The sequence below is a fragment of the Oryzias melastigma genome, linkage group LG8 (assembly GCF_002922805.2).
Source record: "Oryzias melastigma strain HK-1 linkage group LG8, ASM292280v2, whole genome shotgun sequence".
NCBI lineage: Eukaryota > Metazoa > Chordata > Actinopteri > Beloniformes > Adrianichthyidae > Oryzias > Oryzias melastigma.
The window spans coordinates 16,870,819-16,887,614 of NC_050519.1; the positions used below are offsets into that span (position 1 = coordinate 16,870,819).

At 37.7% G+C, this 16,796-nt stretch overlaps 1 protein-coding gene across 1 annotated transcript in view; it reads left to right on the forward strand.

Annotated features, from left to right (window-relative positions):
- Positions 1–13,787, forward strand: part of LOC112146120 (protein kinase C beta type) — a 119,215-nt gene extending 105,428 nt beyond the window's left edge. The window contains exon 17 of the mRNA XM_024271783.2: positions 11,467–13,787. Coding sequence (XP_024127551.1) covers positions 11,467–11,622 — 156 coding nt within the window. The 3' untranslated portion in view covers positions 11,623–13,787. The remainder of the gene's footprint in view (positions 1–11,466) is intronic.
- The last annotated feature ends 3,009 nt before the right edge of the window (positions 13,788–16,796 follow it).

Below are 16,796 nucleotides of genomic sequence, written 5' to 3' on the forward strand. Positions count from 1 at the left end.
CTTGCTTTTTAACCAAAAATCTAATTTACAAACAACATTTGTGCTTGTGTGTTGTGCTGTGTTCACACCAAGATTGGAAAGACACATTTATACGTTGACTATGGGCTTTAAATGTGGCCATTAAGATTTAAAACTGCAACTGCATGTTCGCACATAAATCAAGTTTTACCATGCGGCAAATAAGTCTGCCCAAAAAATGTAGCTTTGCAAATCTGTAAAAAGAGATCTGCATGCCCGTCAAAAATATTTACATTTGTGAAATAATTTCAAAGTTTTATTTTGCAGATGTAAAGAAAATTTTGCAGTATGATGAAACTTGATTTATGTGTGAACATGCAGTCATGGTTGCGAATCCATTCAGTTGCAGTTTTGAATCTTAATGGCCTCATTTAAAGCCTATAGATCACTTCCAATGACAAGTCTATGTAAATTTACATTTCAGACTTCAAACTTCTCACATTCATGCCCCACTACGCAAGTTTTTACGTCCGTTTTGAGGCTCTATGTGCAAATCAGAGACCCTGATTGGTCAAAAGTTTAACTGGTTTAACTTTGACCAATCAGACTCTGCAGAAAAACTGCTGTTGAATTACTGTGTGCTTCCAACACAAGGAGGCAGAAAAATAGGCCTTCAGCCACATTCACACCGTGCAGCAAAGTGGATTCAAGCGGCCACTTCCAATGACAAGTCTTTGTAAATGAGTGTTTCAGACTTCCATGTTCAAAAGTCTTGCAATCACACTACACAAATTTGCCCGAGTGTATCTGGGCTCTATGTACAATGACACACGTCTACTGAACCTGCTTTGAAAGTTAAACCTTTGTACTTTTTGGTCTTTGCTACAGGATGTTGTAACTATTGAGTTTGCAGTTTAAAAAATTTCTCCAAAAAGTCAGAAAAGTCAAATTTTTATTTGTCCTTGATGACAAACTCTTGTCTTTGTGATAAACGGATCCCTAACATCCCATTATTGAGTCTCTTAAAGTTTCTTTCAATACCACATGACTTAAAAGTTGGAGATGAACTAATGTGGCCATGCAACCAACTGGCAACCTCCACGGTGTACCCCCTTGGCTCAACAGTAGCTAGGATAGGCTCCAGCAACACAACGACCCCAAAAGGTGTTCACCTGGTTCAGTAAATGGAGGATGGATTCAATCTTACAAATACTGGCTTCAGTGAAGCATATACCGTAAATTGTTGTGCTACAAAGATTTGTGGGTTTATAAATAATTTTAAAGATCTTTAATGTTCCATGAGGAGAAACATTTCTGCATATATTCTTTCTTGGTAATTTGATCTTAATAATTGACGTACATTCTTAAGATCAGAATAATTTATTATCATTACAATTTACATTGTAACGAGAGTGGTTCATAGTTGCAAATAATCAATGTATTTAATTTATCACCATTGGGGAACATAAACTGCATCCACTGCTACCTGATATTATAATCAGGATCAGCTCTATTGGCCAAGTTTGGAGCACATTCAAGGAATTTGGCTTTGGTGTCTTATGTTGTCATGCAAAATTCCAAGGCAAACAAGAGAAAAATATAAATAGGCGTACATTTTTAAAAAAGGAAGAAAATATACCACATTTAAGTCAGTTGAAGATGTCTTTGGTTTTTGTTTTTACTGGTCAAGAGGAAGAAGCTGTCTTTGTGGCGAGTGGTCTTGTTGTATATTACATAGTAATATAATCTGGTAACGAGAAAGAAACGCTTTACTTCATATATAAAAACACATCCTTCCACATAAAACAAGTCTTGCTGTTACAGCTTCTAAGCCATAATCAGAGACTCAAAAAATTGCACATCTTAATTCAGTTTTACAATCTTTGACATTATGTTTGTTACTGATGTTCCCCTTTAACAAAACCATTTCCCATCTTTCGCATAACCTAAACAGGAGCAGCCTTTTTACTTGGATTATTAAAATATTTTTGTACTTAATGGTTTGGCATTCAGGAAAGTATGAGCCTGCGACAGACTGGCGACCTGTCCAGGGTGTACCCCGCCTTCGCCCATCAGTAGCCGGGATAGGCTCCGGCACCCCCGCGACCCCGAAAGGGAAGAAGCGGTCAAGAAGATGGATGGATGGAAAATACGAGCTGTTTTTGTTTTATTTTGTTTTTTTGAGTGTCAGGAAAGAAGAATTCTACTTTGTTAATAGGAAATGATAAAGTGATCTCAGCTGATAAAATCAATCCAAACAAAGCGAGACAAGCAATCCAAATCCTCAGCCAACTAGTATCAATGGTTTCATTTCATTTTATTCTTACCAAATTTATTTTTATATGAGAAAAAAATAAAACTAAAGACATGTATAAATCTATAACACTAAATCACCATTGTCCTTAGTTAATTGAACTGCATAAACCCCCAAAGTTCAACACTAAATTTAACAATTATATTTCCATGTAAAAAATAGACTTATTAAATTATTATTATTACCCTAACCCCCCAAATATTATACAAATTATAAAAAATGTGGAATTGGGGAGTAGGAAATATTGCTGTTACCCTCTAAAAATTTGAAAATCCCCCCAAGAATAATATTTTTCAAACTATTCATGTAATTTTACATTCTTGTGGGTAAAATATCTAGCAACACAAGATGGTTTTATGCAAGAAATCTGCTATAACTTTTCACAAAATTTCTGAAACATGCCTTTTAAATAGGAAACCCAAAGCATTGTAGGGTTAAAAAATATTTCAGGAAGAATAGTTTTCTACTAGAACTGAATTTATAAATCCAGAAACAAACCAATTGTAAACTTTTATGCAACTAGTGCAAATGAATGTATTGTAATTTTACTTCTTAAGAGATGTGAAGGGATGAAATATTTCAAAATGAAAAGAACTGATTTATTTAGTGTCAAAAAACAAAAGGGAAAATGTAGAAACCTGTGGTTAGAGCAGCCATCTTTAGGACAGCAGATGTGAAGACGCTGAGGATGGAGATGGTTTGGATCTATTTTGAAGTGGAACTGTGATTATGTTGGTAAAATGAGGTTAGAGCTACCAGGAGAGGAAGGCCAAGAGGAGGTCCATGAAAGTTGGGAGGGAGGACATGAGGGAGGATGATGGCAATAAGATAGAGTTGGCTGGAAGTGGATGATAAGAAGTAGACGGTAAATTTGAATTATATTGTTTAATTTTAACGAGGCTTAAGACACTCAAATGCCAGTTCTGGAAGTTATTTGGCCTATTCTGAAAACTTTATGCTAGTTGTACCAGTTTTTACCAGCTTTGTGGTAGTTTCCACCCTGACACTGGAAGGTCATGAGTTCAAATCCAGGCTGAGTCATACCAAAAATTCTAAAATTGGGGCCCAGTTCCCTTCTGTTTGTGGTTAAACCACCAAATGGTTCCTGTGTCTGCAGCTCGCCCCTCCCCTAGAGGATTGGTCATAATGCGGAAAATGTTATTTTCCACAGCTAGTGGGACTTGAGCTTTAGCATCACTTTTGGAATTTCTATACATGCATGTTAATGATGCTATCTCCTTTACGTTAAGAAAAAAAAATGTAAGTATACCCTCCGCTCCTTGTTTTTTACTCTATATTGTCATTGTAGTCCATATTTATTTTCTGGAAATATATTTTGAAGTATAGTTCAGACCTTCTGTGATGGTAAATTGCTGCACATAAGCTGTGTAAACTTTGTATTTGACTTGATGTAATAGCCCATGTACACAGTAAGCTGCAGCCCTGCTGGAGTGTGTGTGATAATTAATTCTGAATGTTGCAGCCCCCAAATTAAAGCCAGTGGCTTCCTCACAAAGCCGCCTGCTCTTATCAGCCCCAAACAGGTCAGCGTTCGATACCGCCTTTCATTCGCCCTCCTCTCCTCTTCACCTCCCTTTTCCTCATTGCCTCCCACTCTTCTCGCATCCTCAGCTGACATGGGCTCGTCTCCCGCTAATCCTCTCGTTTCTGAAAAGAGATGGGCTGAGAACGAGAGAAAGGGAGATGGAGGGGAGAAGAGGGAAGTGTGGGGAGTAGGAAGCAGAGGTTTGAGGAGGCCACAATCGAAGGTCCGGGAGTCATGTTTTTTTTTTCTTTTAAAGCCACTGCCTGTGGAACACAGTGATGTGAAAACTAATTGTGTGTGTTTGCCCTAATGCCTTTGTTTATTCTGAGCTTTCTATCTATGAATCTTCACCAGGGGCCACAGATATTTATCTCACCGCCTGTCCTATGCTTCATCTCTTCTTGCACTTTTTTTTCTTCCTCTTTCTGTGCCTCACAGCCTTAGCTGCTACTCAAGTAATGGAACACATTATGATCTGGCCTACATGGCCAGCAGCTGCATGCGTACGCATGTGTGAGTGTGTTTGCACATGTATGTGCATGCTACAAAAATAACTGTGCATGTACAGCAGCCCTATGCTATGTAAACGATTGTTCCCTGGAGTTGTGGGAGAGTAAATATCACCATTTCCAGCTAAATGAACATTTACATCTTATTTTGAAGAACACAGGAAGTAACTTAAAAAAAAATAAAATAAAAAGTTGTGTTTGCTTTTAAAGGAATGCAAATCACAACATTGAAACAATTCACCCAATTTTGAAGCAAATGACAAAGTTCGGTAGCTATTTTCAATGGGAGAAAACAATGAAAAGCTGACCTTTTCATGTCTGTGAAAGGCAAGTTACAGAACGTTGGCTTTCAAATTACAGTCACTGCAAGATCCTTACAAGATATGAATGTTAAAAATCCAACGGGCAAAAGCCAGGAAACATTTCTCTGAAGTCAAATGTTCAGTCTTCTACCAGAGGTGGTGTTACAATTCTATAAAATGTTTTAGGAAAATCTAAAGAAAAGAAACAAAAAAAAACAGGAGCATAAATACAATAAAACCTTTATTTAAAAAATAATATCCTCAAACATATTTTGTTGCTGAAATGCCTCAAAAGAGAGGTACTTGCAGTTCAGTTGTTTGGGTAGTTTTCATCTGTATTTGTTGTTGTAGCATTGTTAGCATTGTAGGGTAATTAAAATTGCTAACAAATGCATCCAAGATTATGTATTTATTAGCGTTGTTGCAACTGAGCTAACTATCGTGGCACATTCAAGAAATATTCATGCAGATTTGGTTAAATTTTTTGGTGGGTAATTAAGAAAAGCTCTATGAAGGAATTCAGCTCCGAGGAAAAAGACAAGGAAGCCTAAATCTTTAGCAAACAGCCATGGAAAACAAAATGTCTCATCTTTATAATAAAACAAATGCAAGTTAAGCTAACAGCTCCATGAACAATGAGTTATCTAGGCTAGAGACGCTACGTGAGCCTGTTACTGTTGTCCAAGATACGTAAAGAGCGACGCCATATTGGAAAGGTCTGTAAATGAGAAATGGCTTAGCAGATACAGTGCAATGACCATAAAATGCTTAATTTTTGTCCAATTTAAAAAATAAAAAAACTCTCATAAAAGTAAATCCCGGACCGTTGTATTAATGTTCTTGAACAAACTGCAACAGATGTAGTGCAGTTTCAGCTTTGGGCGCAGTGCGTCGTTCTGGTAGCAGCACAATATGTGAGTTGGGAAGCGCAACACATCCTGAGTTCAAAGACATGAACTTTAGCAAAGATGGCGCATTGCGTCAACTAATCAGGGATTCAGTTTTGGGTACGTGACATGTTCAATGACGCAATCAGTTGGTGGAGTCCAAAACCAACACGAGATAATCTGATTGTTCCCCTCCTGAAATTTAGGGTGTATTTCTTAAATGCATTGAGAGAAACAAAAATGCCCTTTAATTTTATTCCTATTTGTATTTCTTCCCTCATTGAACTAATGCGGGACAGCAAGTCATCAAATTGGGTCACAGAGACACAGAAGTACAGTTGAAAGCGGTCGTCATTCAGATGCAGCTCCTGCAGCGAACCTCACTGTACTGGGAGTTTCTGAATGATCTCATGAACCCAGACATAGTGATGTGATTACTGATGCTTTTGTGGAACTTTTCAAAATAAATAAAAATGCTCTCTCAACATCATGTACTGTATGTCTTACCTGCATTGTAAATGAGGTATACAGTACACAGACACTGCTCCACGTAGCGATCAGGCTAAAAAACATTTGGCTGTAGCTCCTGCCACAAACGTCTGGGGCATCAAGTTTAGAAACATGTATTTGGACAGGAGTCGAGCAGCAAATTTGCAGTGTCCAAATAGAGGCATCTAAAGCAAATTTCATGCTTAAATTGCATTAAGTGTGAAAACAGCATTAGCTTTTTGCACCCTTGTTACACCTACGATATGTCGCTCTGGAATCAATAGAGTTCAATTGTTTGATTAGTGAAGCTGGGGATTTATCTATGCATGTACATTTCGATAGATTGTACATTTCTTTTACGCTGCATCTGTGGAAATGGGCCAACATGCATTGCTGAGTGAATTCAAGTATGGCGCTAACAGGGCATGATGTTTTGAGCATGTTCAAGCCTTATAGCATGTCCCAACTGTAGAATTGTCACTTTCTCCTTGAGTTTTCCTTTAAACATGTTGCATTTTCAGTCATGTAAGTAAGATTATTGTGCCCTACTTAAGAGTGGGGGCCCCTGTATAATCATGGCCAAGGTTGTGAGGTGGGTCAGCGGTGACAGATGTATTCCAGTGGATGAAGAGAGGTCCTCCTCAAGGTAGGAGATGAAACTCTGGTTTCTCTGATTCTCATGGCCTTGCATCTCCTTATGGGTGTAAACTTTATTCTCTGATGTTCTTTCTGTAAAGATTCATTTGCTTCCTGGTTATTTTCTTCTGTCTACTTTCACTCTTTGTTGTAAGACTCTCAATTGTCTTAACCGTCAGCCATCTGTATGATTTTTCCTGATAATTTGGGCATCTTTACATGCATAGATACTCAGCCTCTAGAAGATGATACAGTAAACGAAACATTTCAGAATGTGTAACATTGTCAAGCCTTGCAACTACAATTGAAAAAATTGAAAGATTCATGCTGATGAGAGCTATGAACAGGAATTTAACTAGACTACTGGAGCATTTTAAACCGCTTTCCAAGTTCTGTTGCTATCCCTACCATACTTGTTGCTGAACTGAAAAGATGAAGGAAAGTGTACCAGTAGGGGAAAGGAATGGATAGATGAAAGAGTCAACAGTTGATGGGATAGGCTCCAGCAACCACTTGAGCCTGAAAGGGTGTAGGCAGGTTAAAAAGATGGCATGTGAATGAATTGAATAGATTGGCAGGATGAGGAGATGGAATCCAGAGACTGAAGGAATAGATCATTTGAAGGCCAAAATCATCAAGACTGATGCGCCGTCTACAGCAGCCTCGGCAACATTCGTTCAAGAAGCCACTTCCAATGGCGAGTCTTGGGTTTAAAACTCTTAGGTTCGTACGTAGCTACGTACATTTTTAATATTGTTTTTTTTAGCTCTACATACAAAACGTGTTGCCACTAAACATGTGTTCCAAGTCAAACCAAGTCGAATTTTGACCAATCAGAGACTCTGATTTGGTGATGACGCATGGCTAGTGTCACTTTTTAATTCACAGAAGTGAAAACTGTTTAAAAATAGATCATGATGGAGAAATTATTGGGGTGGCTGTGGTGCAGCGGTAGGGCAGTCAGAACTCCTGATCGGAAAGTTGTGGGTTCGATTTCCAGCCTTGCCCACCCATGTGTCTCAGTGTCCTTAAGACACTGAACCCTGAATTGCCTCTGATGGGAGGTTGGTGCCAGTGTTTGGCAGCATAGCCACCACCAGTGTGTGAATGGGTGAATGTGTGAATGAGTCTGTGACTGTGATGCGCTTTGGGCCTTTGAAGAAAGGTAGAAAGCGATATACAAGTATACACCATTTACCATTTTATTCATTGTGGTTTATGTCGGGCCATAACTATATGACACCAAAGCCGAATTTGAATTCTTTCCCTACCCCTACAGGTTTTACCTACCCCTACATTTAGCCCTCTAAATGGAGAGTTATGGAAAAATAGTGTCTTCAGATTTGGATGTCATTCCCACTCGATGACTTCTGTTTCAGACCACACCCATCTGAAGCACAATGCGGAACACCCTCACCGCGGAGAGCTCGGCATCCCTCCGCGGCGAGGGTTAGCCCTTAAAAAAAATTCTTATTCGGCCCAAGTCCAAGAGCTGTGAAGAAAAAGCCTGGAGGAAGATTCGTGAGATTTCAACATTTCAATCCTCTTCCAACTGTAGGTGGCGGACATGCACTACTAAACAGTAGCAAAAGAAGCCCAAGAATGCGCATTCTTGAACATGCATCACATGTCTGATGTGTACCTAGCTTAGCATGCGGGTTTGACTCCATCTCAGCCTCTCTAAACTCTCCTTTCCTCAGCTGTTTGCTCTCCAGCCACACATTACTGTTAGCACATGTAACATTTGTGACCCAAATAACCCAAAGTCATGAGAATGTGTTGCTCTGCGTGCCTGCACGAGTGTATGAAAGAGAGAGAGCGGGTGAGGGAAAAGGCACCCACACACTTTTTCACAGCATCTACCGCACCCTCCCCCATGCACTAACATATTTCTCATCTCTAACAGCCTGTTTGCTCGCTTGCTTTTCTCGCTGCCCCAGAAAAAGCCTCTACTACTGTTACTACACATTTCACCTCCCACGCTGTGTCACAGCCGCCTGCACTCCCATGGAAGACTTTCAGACGTCAACTACCTCAGAAGGAGGCCACTGGATTAAACACTTTAAAAAATGTCACTTAAAGGCAACTTTTTTGGTGGTTGGAGGTCCACTTATATTTTAAAAACATTGATTAAAAATGTTTAACCTAAAGACAGATTTAGTCTCTAGATGGTGATGGATGACAAAATCCAAAATACTTCTGGGGAAAAAACAAGCTCCTAATTTTTTGGATTTTCTCATCCAAACTATAGTAATTCCTTGTATTTCACCATAAAAATATGTTACTGTTGCTCATCCTGTGGTTCTTAAACAACCGTATGTTTTCTGGTATAAAAAGAAGATGTGACTGAAGCATCCATGTTGGTCTTGGGGGATCTAGTCGTGCAACGTTTGTTTTGGTACCGAGTCACCGTCATTCCAGAGATAAAACGTTCAGGCTAAAGCAGGCATGCCCAAGTCTGGCCTTTTGCTAAATGCAGAACAAATTTCAACTGGCTAGACGATTCTTATCTTAAAAATCAGCCATATGTGACCCTGCACTTTCTAAGAACTGTGTGTAATTTCTTGATTGTGATTGGCTAAGCCATTGTAAACATGTGGCAACAACCTGTGGCTATACTTGATTCAGAGCTTTAAGGACCAACAATATATATATATATATATATATATATATATATATATATATTTGATTCTTAGTTCAAAATAAGATAATTTATTTGTGTTGTTTTCCTGTTCACATGATTTAAATGTTGTCATTACTTTACTTCTGGTTTCAAATTAGAAATTCACAGTGTAATGGTAAAAACAAACAAAAAAAAATGATTTCTGTTTCTGTTTGAAGGAATGAAAAGTTTCCCATCACCAAAAAAAAAGAAAAGAAAATCAATTAAATAGTTAGTTTGTAAGGAGGCCGAAAACGTTCTGCCTCCTTTTCTTTTTTTTTTTTTTACAGTTTTTTCGTGATAACGAGATTATCAAAAATATACCATAGCGTCCCTTTCTGCCTTTACCGCGCTGAGACGCTGAGATTTAAAACAGATTAAGTCTAAAGCAGAAGAAGACACTCCACAAAAGTTGTTTTTTTTTGTCTATTTTTTGATTTATTAATGGATCTACGCTCCATAAACGTCTTAATTTCATCTCATGTGCCAGCCCCCTCCTTTAATTTTACTAAAACCCCCGACGACAGGTTGAATAACAGAACCCATGGCCAACGAGTGTCTCTGCGTGGTGCGTTCACTGAGCTCCAGACATTAGACATTCCAGACATAGTTTTATGTCTATGCAGTTAACCAGTTTGTTTTGGAGGGTTAGGGAATTAGAGGAAGGGGTACCGAAGTGGGGCGTTTGAGGAGCATAGCTCCACTATTCAAACATAGACTACAAATAAAAAAAAAAAAATTAAAAAACACTTGGGGGTGTTTTCTTTTGCTGAGGGTTGTCTGTGAGCTTTAAGGTGTTGGTTTTGGCCTGCATTAACCACAAATAAAGATACTTTTACTATACTGATTTAGTCTTGGCGTCTCATTATAACAAAAAAACTAAAATTGTTTTCTCATGATTACAAGAAAGCGGATCTCGTTATAAGGAGAAAACGGTCAATGAAAAACGTGTGTAGGTCGTCGTCGACTTCTGTACGTTTGCATGTATTTGTTTTTAGAAAGATTCAAAGAAATCTGGCCCTCTTTAGCAAAAGTTTGGACTTCCTTGGGATAAAGACACATTTTGCTCTATTGTAGTGTGATTTTACTTATGTATTGTCAAGTATTTTCCAGTAACGTGTTTAGGTTTAAGATTGAAGACAGTGAAGGCCGACAGACAAACAAAAATAACTTCACTGTGACTTCAGTGAGTGTTATGACGAGTTTTCTTTTATAACAATGGAGCCGATGATTCATGATTTTCTGAGTATTTTTTTTCTCTCCTACATCTTCTCAAATCTTCTGTCCGTCGTGTCTTCTACAGGGAGAGGCAAAGAAATGAGGGTTAATAATGCATGACTGCAAGCAGCCTATGTTTGGTTTATTTTAGGAATCACAAATGCTTGAGTAGATTGAATAGGATTCAGTTTTAGCCCTTAAAAAATACTTTTTGCATATTTGTGTTTGTTTTCTTTCATCTAATGACCAGATTTTTTTTTTATTGACCTTCAATGTTTATGTAGTAAATTTAAAAAATGAATTATTGCTATTTAATTGACACATTTATGATGATTTGAGATTAACTTAAAAGAATCCAAACCCATTTTTTCTAAAACAAGAATAAAATAAAATTACGTTTGTGGACCACAGATGCATTTGTGATGTTTTGTGTTAGACTGATTTTACCATGTTTTTTAATGAGTTTAATCAAAATGCTTGGCCCTTAATGACAAGGTGACAAAAGGGTTTCAGATATGTTTTTTTTTAACTATTTTTGGACAATTCAAACCCCCAAACCAGCAAGAGCAAAGCCACAAACAAATAGCAGGCTATTTTCCTTACTGAGACTTAAAAGTATGTACTTGTTTGGAGAGGTCCCCTCACACCTTATCTATTCAACAAACATATTTTCCAGTCAAAAGGCATCAGAAATGTGTCTTTTGTACTTTTTTTTTAGCTGTTTACAGAACAAACACTCACATTCAGACTACAGAAATATACATTTTTTTTTTTTTTTAAAGATAAAGAAAAATGTGGAATGCTAAGTGCAGAATACAGACAGTCTAGTCTTTGGTCTTTAACTGTCCTCCTTTTTCTTTCTCCATCACAATCCATCCCCCTCTCCACCATTAACTCATCTCCTTTCACTCCTTCGCTTCCCCGCTCCATAAACTCCGTTTGCAGAGAAACCGTCGTGACACCTGTAACTTTGACAAGGAGTTCACCAAGATGCCAACGGACCTGACGCCAACAGACAAGCTCGTCATCATGAACCTGGACCAGGACGAGTTCCTTGGTTTCTCCTACACCAACCCGGAATACGTGGCTCCAGCGATTTAGCACAGATCTCCACCGGAGGAGGAGAAACGCTTCAGGACAAACTTTAAGTCTACAAGTTGCAGTTACTTTGTGTGTGCACTTCGTAAATCTTTGCATCACATTTTGGTTCGTCTTTGCCAACAGAGGGGTCGCACCGCACAAAACATACAGTTGATTTGACTTTAAGGGAAGGGCAAATTAAATGAAAGTAATCTATAACACTAAAATCATTCAAGAAAGCACAGACTTCACCTTTGAGTTTCAACTTTTATATCATTACCCATGATGCCGCTGTGGCTCTGTAAAGTTTTATATAGTGTCTTTGTAAAAATGTACAAATCAGCACTGTAGTTTCTGTAGTTAGTCGGGTTTCACAGGCTTTTTCTGCCGTCCGGACATGCAGCCCCAATTAGACTTGTGTTTCTCGACCGTTGTTCTGTGCTTCAGCAGGCTGGGACGCCGCCACGCGCCTCATCCGGCATCACTCAGACTGAGCATCTGGCCGTGACATGGAAACGTTTGCATCATTTTTTCCTCTCATTTTCTGCATCAACCTTCATCACAACCACATTTTTCTTGTTTTTATGTCTTTGTTTTGCCATGTGGACGGCAATGTTTTTAGTCACGTTGCAGCAGAATCTCTTTAACCCATTTGTCTCTTTTTTTAAATCCGCCATGCGTTAGGTCATGTGTTGAAGTTATGTTTGCATCCATAAACATACCGCTATGTAAGCTTGTAGTTGTATGACTCTCGTCTGTAAAAACCAATTATTTATAAGTGAATCAGCTTCTGGCTTCAAGCCGCATCAATGATAATGCTGACAAAGTCACTCTGTTATGCACGCACAAACACACACACAAGAAAGCAGCCCCATCCATGACTGAGGGTTGGAATTATTAGTTGAAGCATAAGAAGGCGCAGATTGACTTTAAAATGTTCCAGCCTGGAGGCACATGTGACATGTACTGTTGGTCCACTGCACAGACTGGGATATTTTACTCCCTTTTTGTAAATCAAGACAACATCTTCCACAACATTTACTGCCAAAAAGACAAAGTCTTTCACTTTTTTAGTTTTTTTTTCACATTTTGTAAATTTCAATAAGTATTATTTATGCTTGGCAGACTTGAAAATGTATCTCGACCCCTCAGCTGTTTCACTGCTTCCTTTTTGGGACGACGGTTTTGGAACCATTGAGTTCAGACATGCACCTCAGATAATGTAAATTCTTGGTAAAGTTTCCTCTAAAAAAATCCTCTGTATTAAATGCATTACTTCATTCAACAGGAAGCAAAAAATATGCACATATGCATATTTATGTTGAATATTACAATCTACCTTTCTGAATCATAAGGAACTCTATGCATGCATGTAATAATCTCTCTTCTTATGTCTTTTGTTCCATATGGATTCTATATAAAGTGTTGGCCCGTGTTTGATAAATAATTATTTACACAGTAATAAATACACTTTATGTTGCTCAATATCTGCTAAATATTATTAAAGCAACTTGTTTTTCTTTACTTATAGATAAATAAGCTTCTGTTGAGTGCATAGGAGTAACAGTCTTCCATCTGGGTTGTTGCATTTTTCTATACATGAGTTTAGACATAGCAAATGAAATGTATGAGTTGCAATAGGAACTATGAATTTAAGTGTTTAATTCTGTACTCCTCAAGTTCTGTAACTGGACTCTGACACATTTCCCTATCTTCGACCTTTTCTAAGATCACACCTCTCACTCTGTCATTTTTTTTCCTTCTGACCTTTCCCTCTCCTCTTTTCCCTCCCTCCGTTCCCTTCGAGCTTTCGCAGTGTCTTTCCTCATTTTCTTTCCTCTTGACCTTTATCCCTCTCAATAGATTTATTTTTTTTCTTCGTCTTGGTTCAACCTTTTCATCCAGCTCCCCCCTTAGTCGTATCATCCCTGTCTTAAGTTTACGTTTGACCCAAATTTCATACCTTTTTTTTAATTTATTTTTTTGCATTTTGCCAACAGATGTTAGTCCTGCAAGGCTGCACAACATCTTAGAGTTTGAAACGCCACAGAAAAAGATCTAGATTGAGTTGTCAGAGAAGTGCAACGGCACAGCAGGAGAGGAATCTGTTCTGTGGTATAGATAGTATAAGAAAACACGTGTTGTGATGTTTTGATTGTAAAATAATAAATCTTCTTGACAAAACATCGTGTTTGTTAACACTTCGGTTTTTTCCAGAATATATTACAACTTTTCATGCTTCAATACGAAGGATAAACAAGCTTTTACTTTTAATTATTTAAGATGCTAAATTTGTTTTGTTTTTGTAAAACTTATATTAGAATTAAATCAAAAATAACATTAGAAGTAGGAAAAATCCTGTAGGATTCCAGCAGGATGGAGGTTATTTGATGAGATGTGGGAGTTTTGATAAAAGAGTTAATATCTTTAGTAAAAAATGTGACAAAGCTGCAAATGAGGAAAAATAATTATTCATTACGCAACAATATTAAAGGAAAGCTGGAATATTACAGGTCTGGTAAGGTGAAAATCCATCTGATTACTCATCAGATTAAAAAAGAAAGTTAAAGGTAGAAAATGTTTCCATTTTAGGTTGAGTAGATTTCATACAGATGAGGAGAACTTCCATTTTCTCACAGTTTCATTTCAATTAGTTTAAAGTAATTTAAGTGAGCAGTGGGTCACTTCTGTCAAGACAGAGCTGGTAGATAGTTGACTGCCAAACAGAGAAAAGGATGTTGAATTTACAAAAACAAAAAAATCAATTGGGGCCCCAGAAAAGAGCCTAGGGGTACGCCAAATTAAAAAGGTTCTACTACAGATGTTTTAAAGTTAACCAGGTAGTAACTTGTTATGGATTCAGGCTTTAATCAACTAAAATATTCAGGCCTAACTCATACATTGTAAAATTAAATATATATAATATTGTGTTGGTCTAATATTAGAAAGCTTTCAATTGGAGCTTCTGAAAAATCGTTTCACAAAAGTTCTTATTGATGTTACCTTAGAATAAAACATAAAATTATTTTAACACAAGGCAGAGTGTGCACATATTTACTTTTTCTAAAGCTGACATTTACTGTCCTCCTTTCTTTGTTTCTTGTTTTAAATTATTTTTATTATATTTTTGTACTGGGTTGCTAGTTTAAGGCACAGCCTTAAATCATACATATTTGCTAAGGAAACAATGGATCCAAAAAACTAAAGGCTTTATACCTAAGAATATAAAATTAAGTTGTGGGCAAGTAGGTGTTCATTAAAATCAGGAGCCAGAGGCTAAAAATTATTTTACTGACTTATTATGTAATTTGAAACACAACGATCTGCTCTGAAGGCACAACTTTTAATGAGTTGCCTGTTAGCAATGATTGGACCGCAGATGCAAACACAACCTCAGTCCCTATGCAACTGGCATTTAGACATAGATACTGCTCCCATATCATGGGTTGGAACTAAATTCTAAGATGAGTATCAGCTTTTTCCTCTTTAGAAAGTCCAAAGTGTTGAAAGGATGGAAGCTAAAGTACACCAAGCGCTGCAGAAAAGCCAAAGGATCTCTTATTTATTTCCTTCAGTGCATCTTAAAAACGTTCAAGAAGTGAGCATGACTGAAGAGCTTATTGGATTTATTTCACACTGCCTCCCTTTCTTGCCCTCACCATTCTATCTCTCTGCCTCTGATGCAGCCCTGCAGACATTTCCATTAGGCAGACACATTTCACACCATCGGACATGTGACTTCACCTCTGTGTTAATCAGTCTCTCTACACATTTTTCATCAAATTACACACCAAAGAAGGGGAATCAAGCATTTGGGGCTGATAAATATACCATAATTTCCTCACTATCGGGTGCACCAGATCGGATTATTAGGCACACCGTCAATGAATGGTCTGTTTTCAAACTTATGTTATATATAAGGCTCGCCAAACTATAAGGCGTACTGAACGAGACAAAAGAGTCAGAGGTAAGTCCATAACTCGTTTGTAGGATGCCATGTTAGAAGTGTTTCAATACAAAGGATAACCAAGCTTTTACTTTTGTTTATTTAAGATGCTAAATTTGTTAAACAGACTGATACCCCTAAAAAAAAAGTTACAGTGGCTATGTTAACTCCCAACCTTGTTTGTAACACATTAAAAAAACACAGTCTGACACCGCTACACGTTAGCCGCACAAGAAGTGTATTCACAATACTTATAACTCCCAAGCTTTTTGTAAAATGTGAGAAAAACAGACTGATACCGCTAAAGCTAACGATACTATAACAACGCTAACTCTTAACCTTCTTAGTAACACTGACAAAAACACAGTGCAACACGGCTGTACGTTAGCCACACAAGAAGCGTTAGCATGTTCACAATACTTATAGCTGCCAAACATTTTTGCAACATGAGAAAAAAACAGACTAATAGCACTAAAACATACTATTCTGTAACTATGCTAACTCTTAACCTTGTTAGTAACAGGAAAAAAAACCAGTCCGACACTGCTGCACGTTAACCGCACAAGAAGCGTTAGCATGTTCACAACTCCAAATCTTTTTGCTAAATGTGAAAAAAAACAGACTGATACCGCTAAAACTAACAATACTGTGACTACAGTACTATACTGTGCTAACTCTCAACCTTGTTAGTAATTCATAAAAAAAACACAGTCTGACAGATGAGTAGTCAAAATACCTGTAACTCCCAAAATCACTGCAACAAGTGAGAAAACATACTGATACCGCTTAAACTAACAATACTATGACCGCGCTAATTCTCAGCCTTGTTAGTGACACATAAAAAATCCACAGTCCAACTCAGCTGCAGATTAGTGGAGTATTCACAATACCTGTAACTCCCAACCCTGTCTGCAACAAGTAAGATAAGACTTACTTACTGACTGATACTGCTAAGACAAACTTTAATGCAACTTTGATAACTGCCAAACTTGATATTAACACGTAAAAAAAAGACAGACTTAAACCGCTACATGTTAGCCACGTTAAACGCGTTGGTTGTGTTAGCGTATTCACAGTGCCTTTAACTTCCAACCTTGTTTGCAACGCTTAAAAAGACAGACTTATACCACAAAAATTGTGTTTACGCTATCTCCCAACTTTAACACATAAACCCACAATCTGACACTGCTACACGTTAGCCATATTAATGTATTTGCAACCAAATATTTTTGATAGAACATCATCTCTG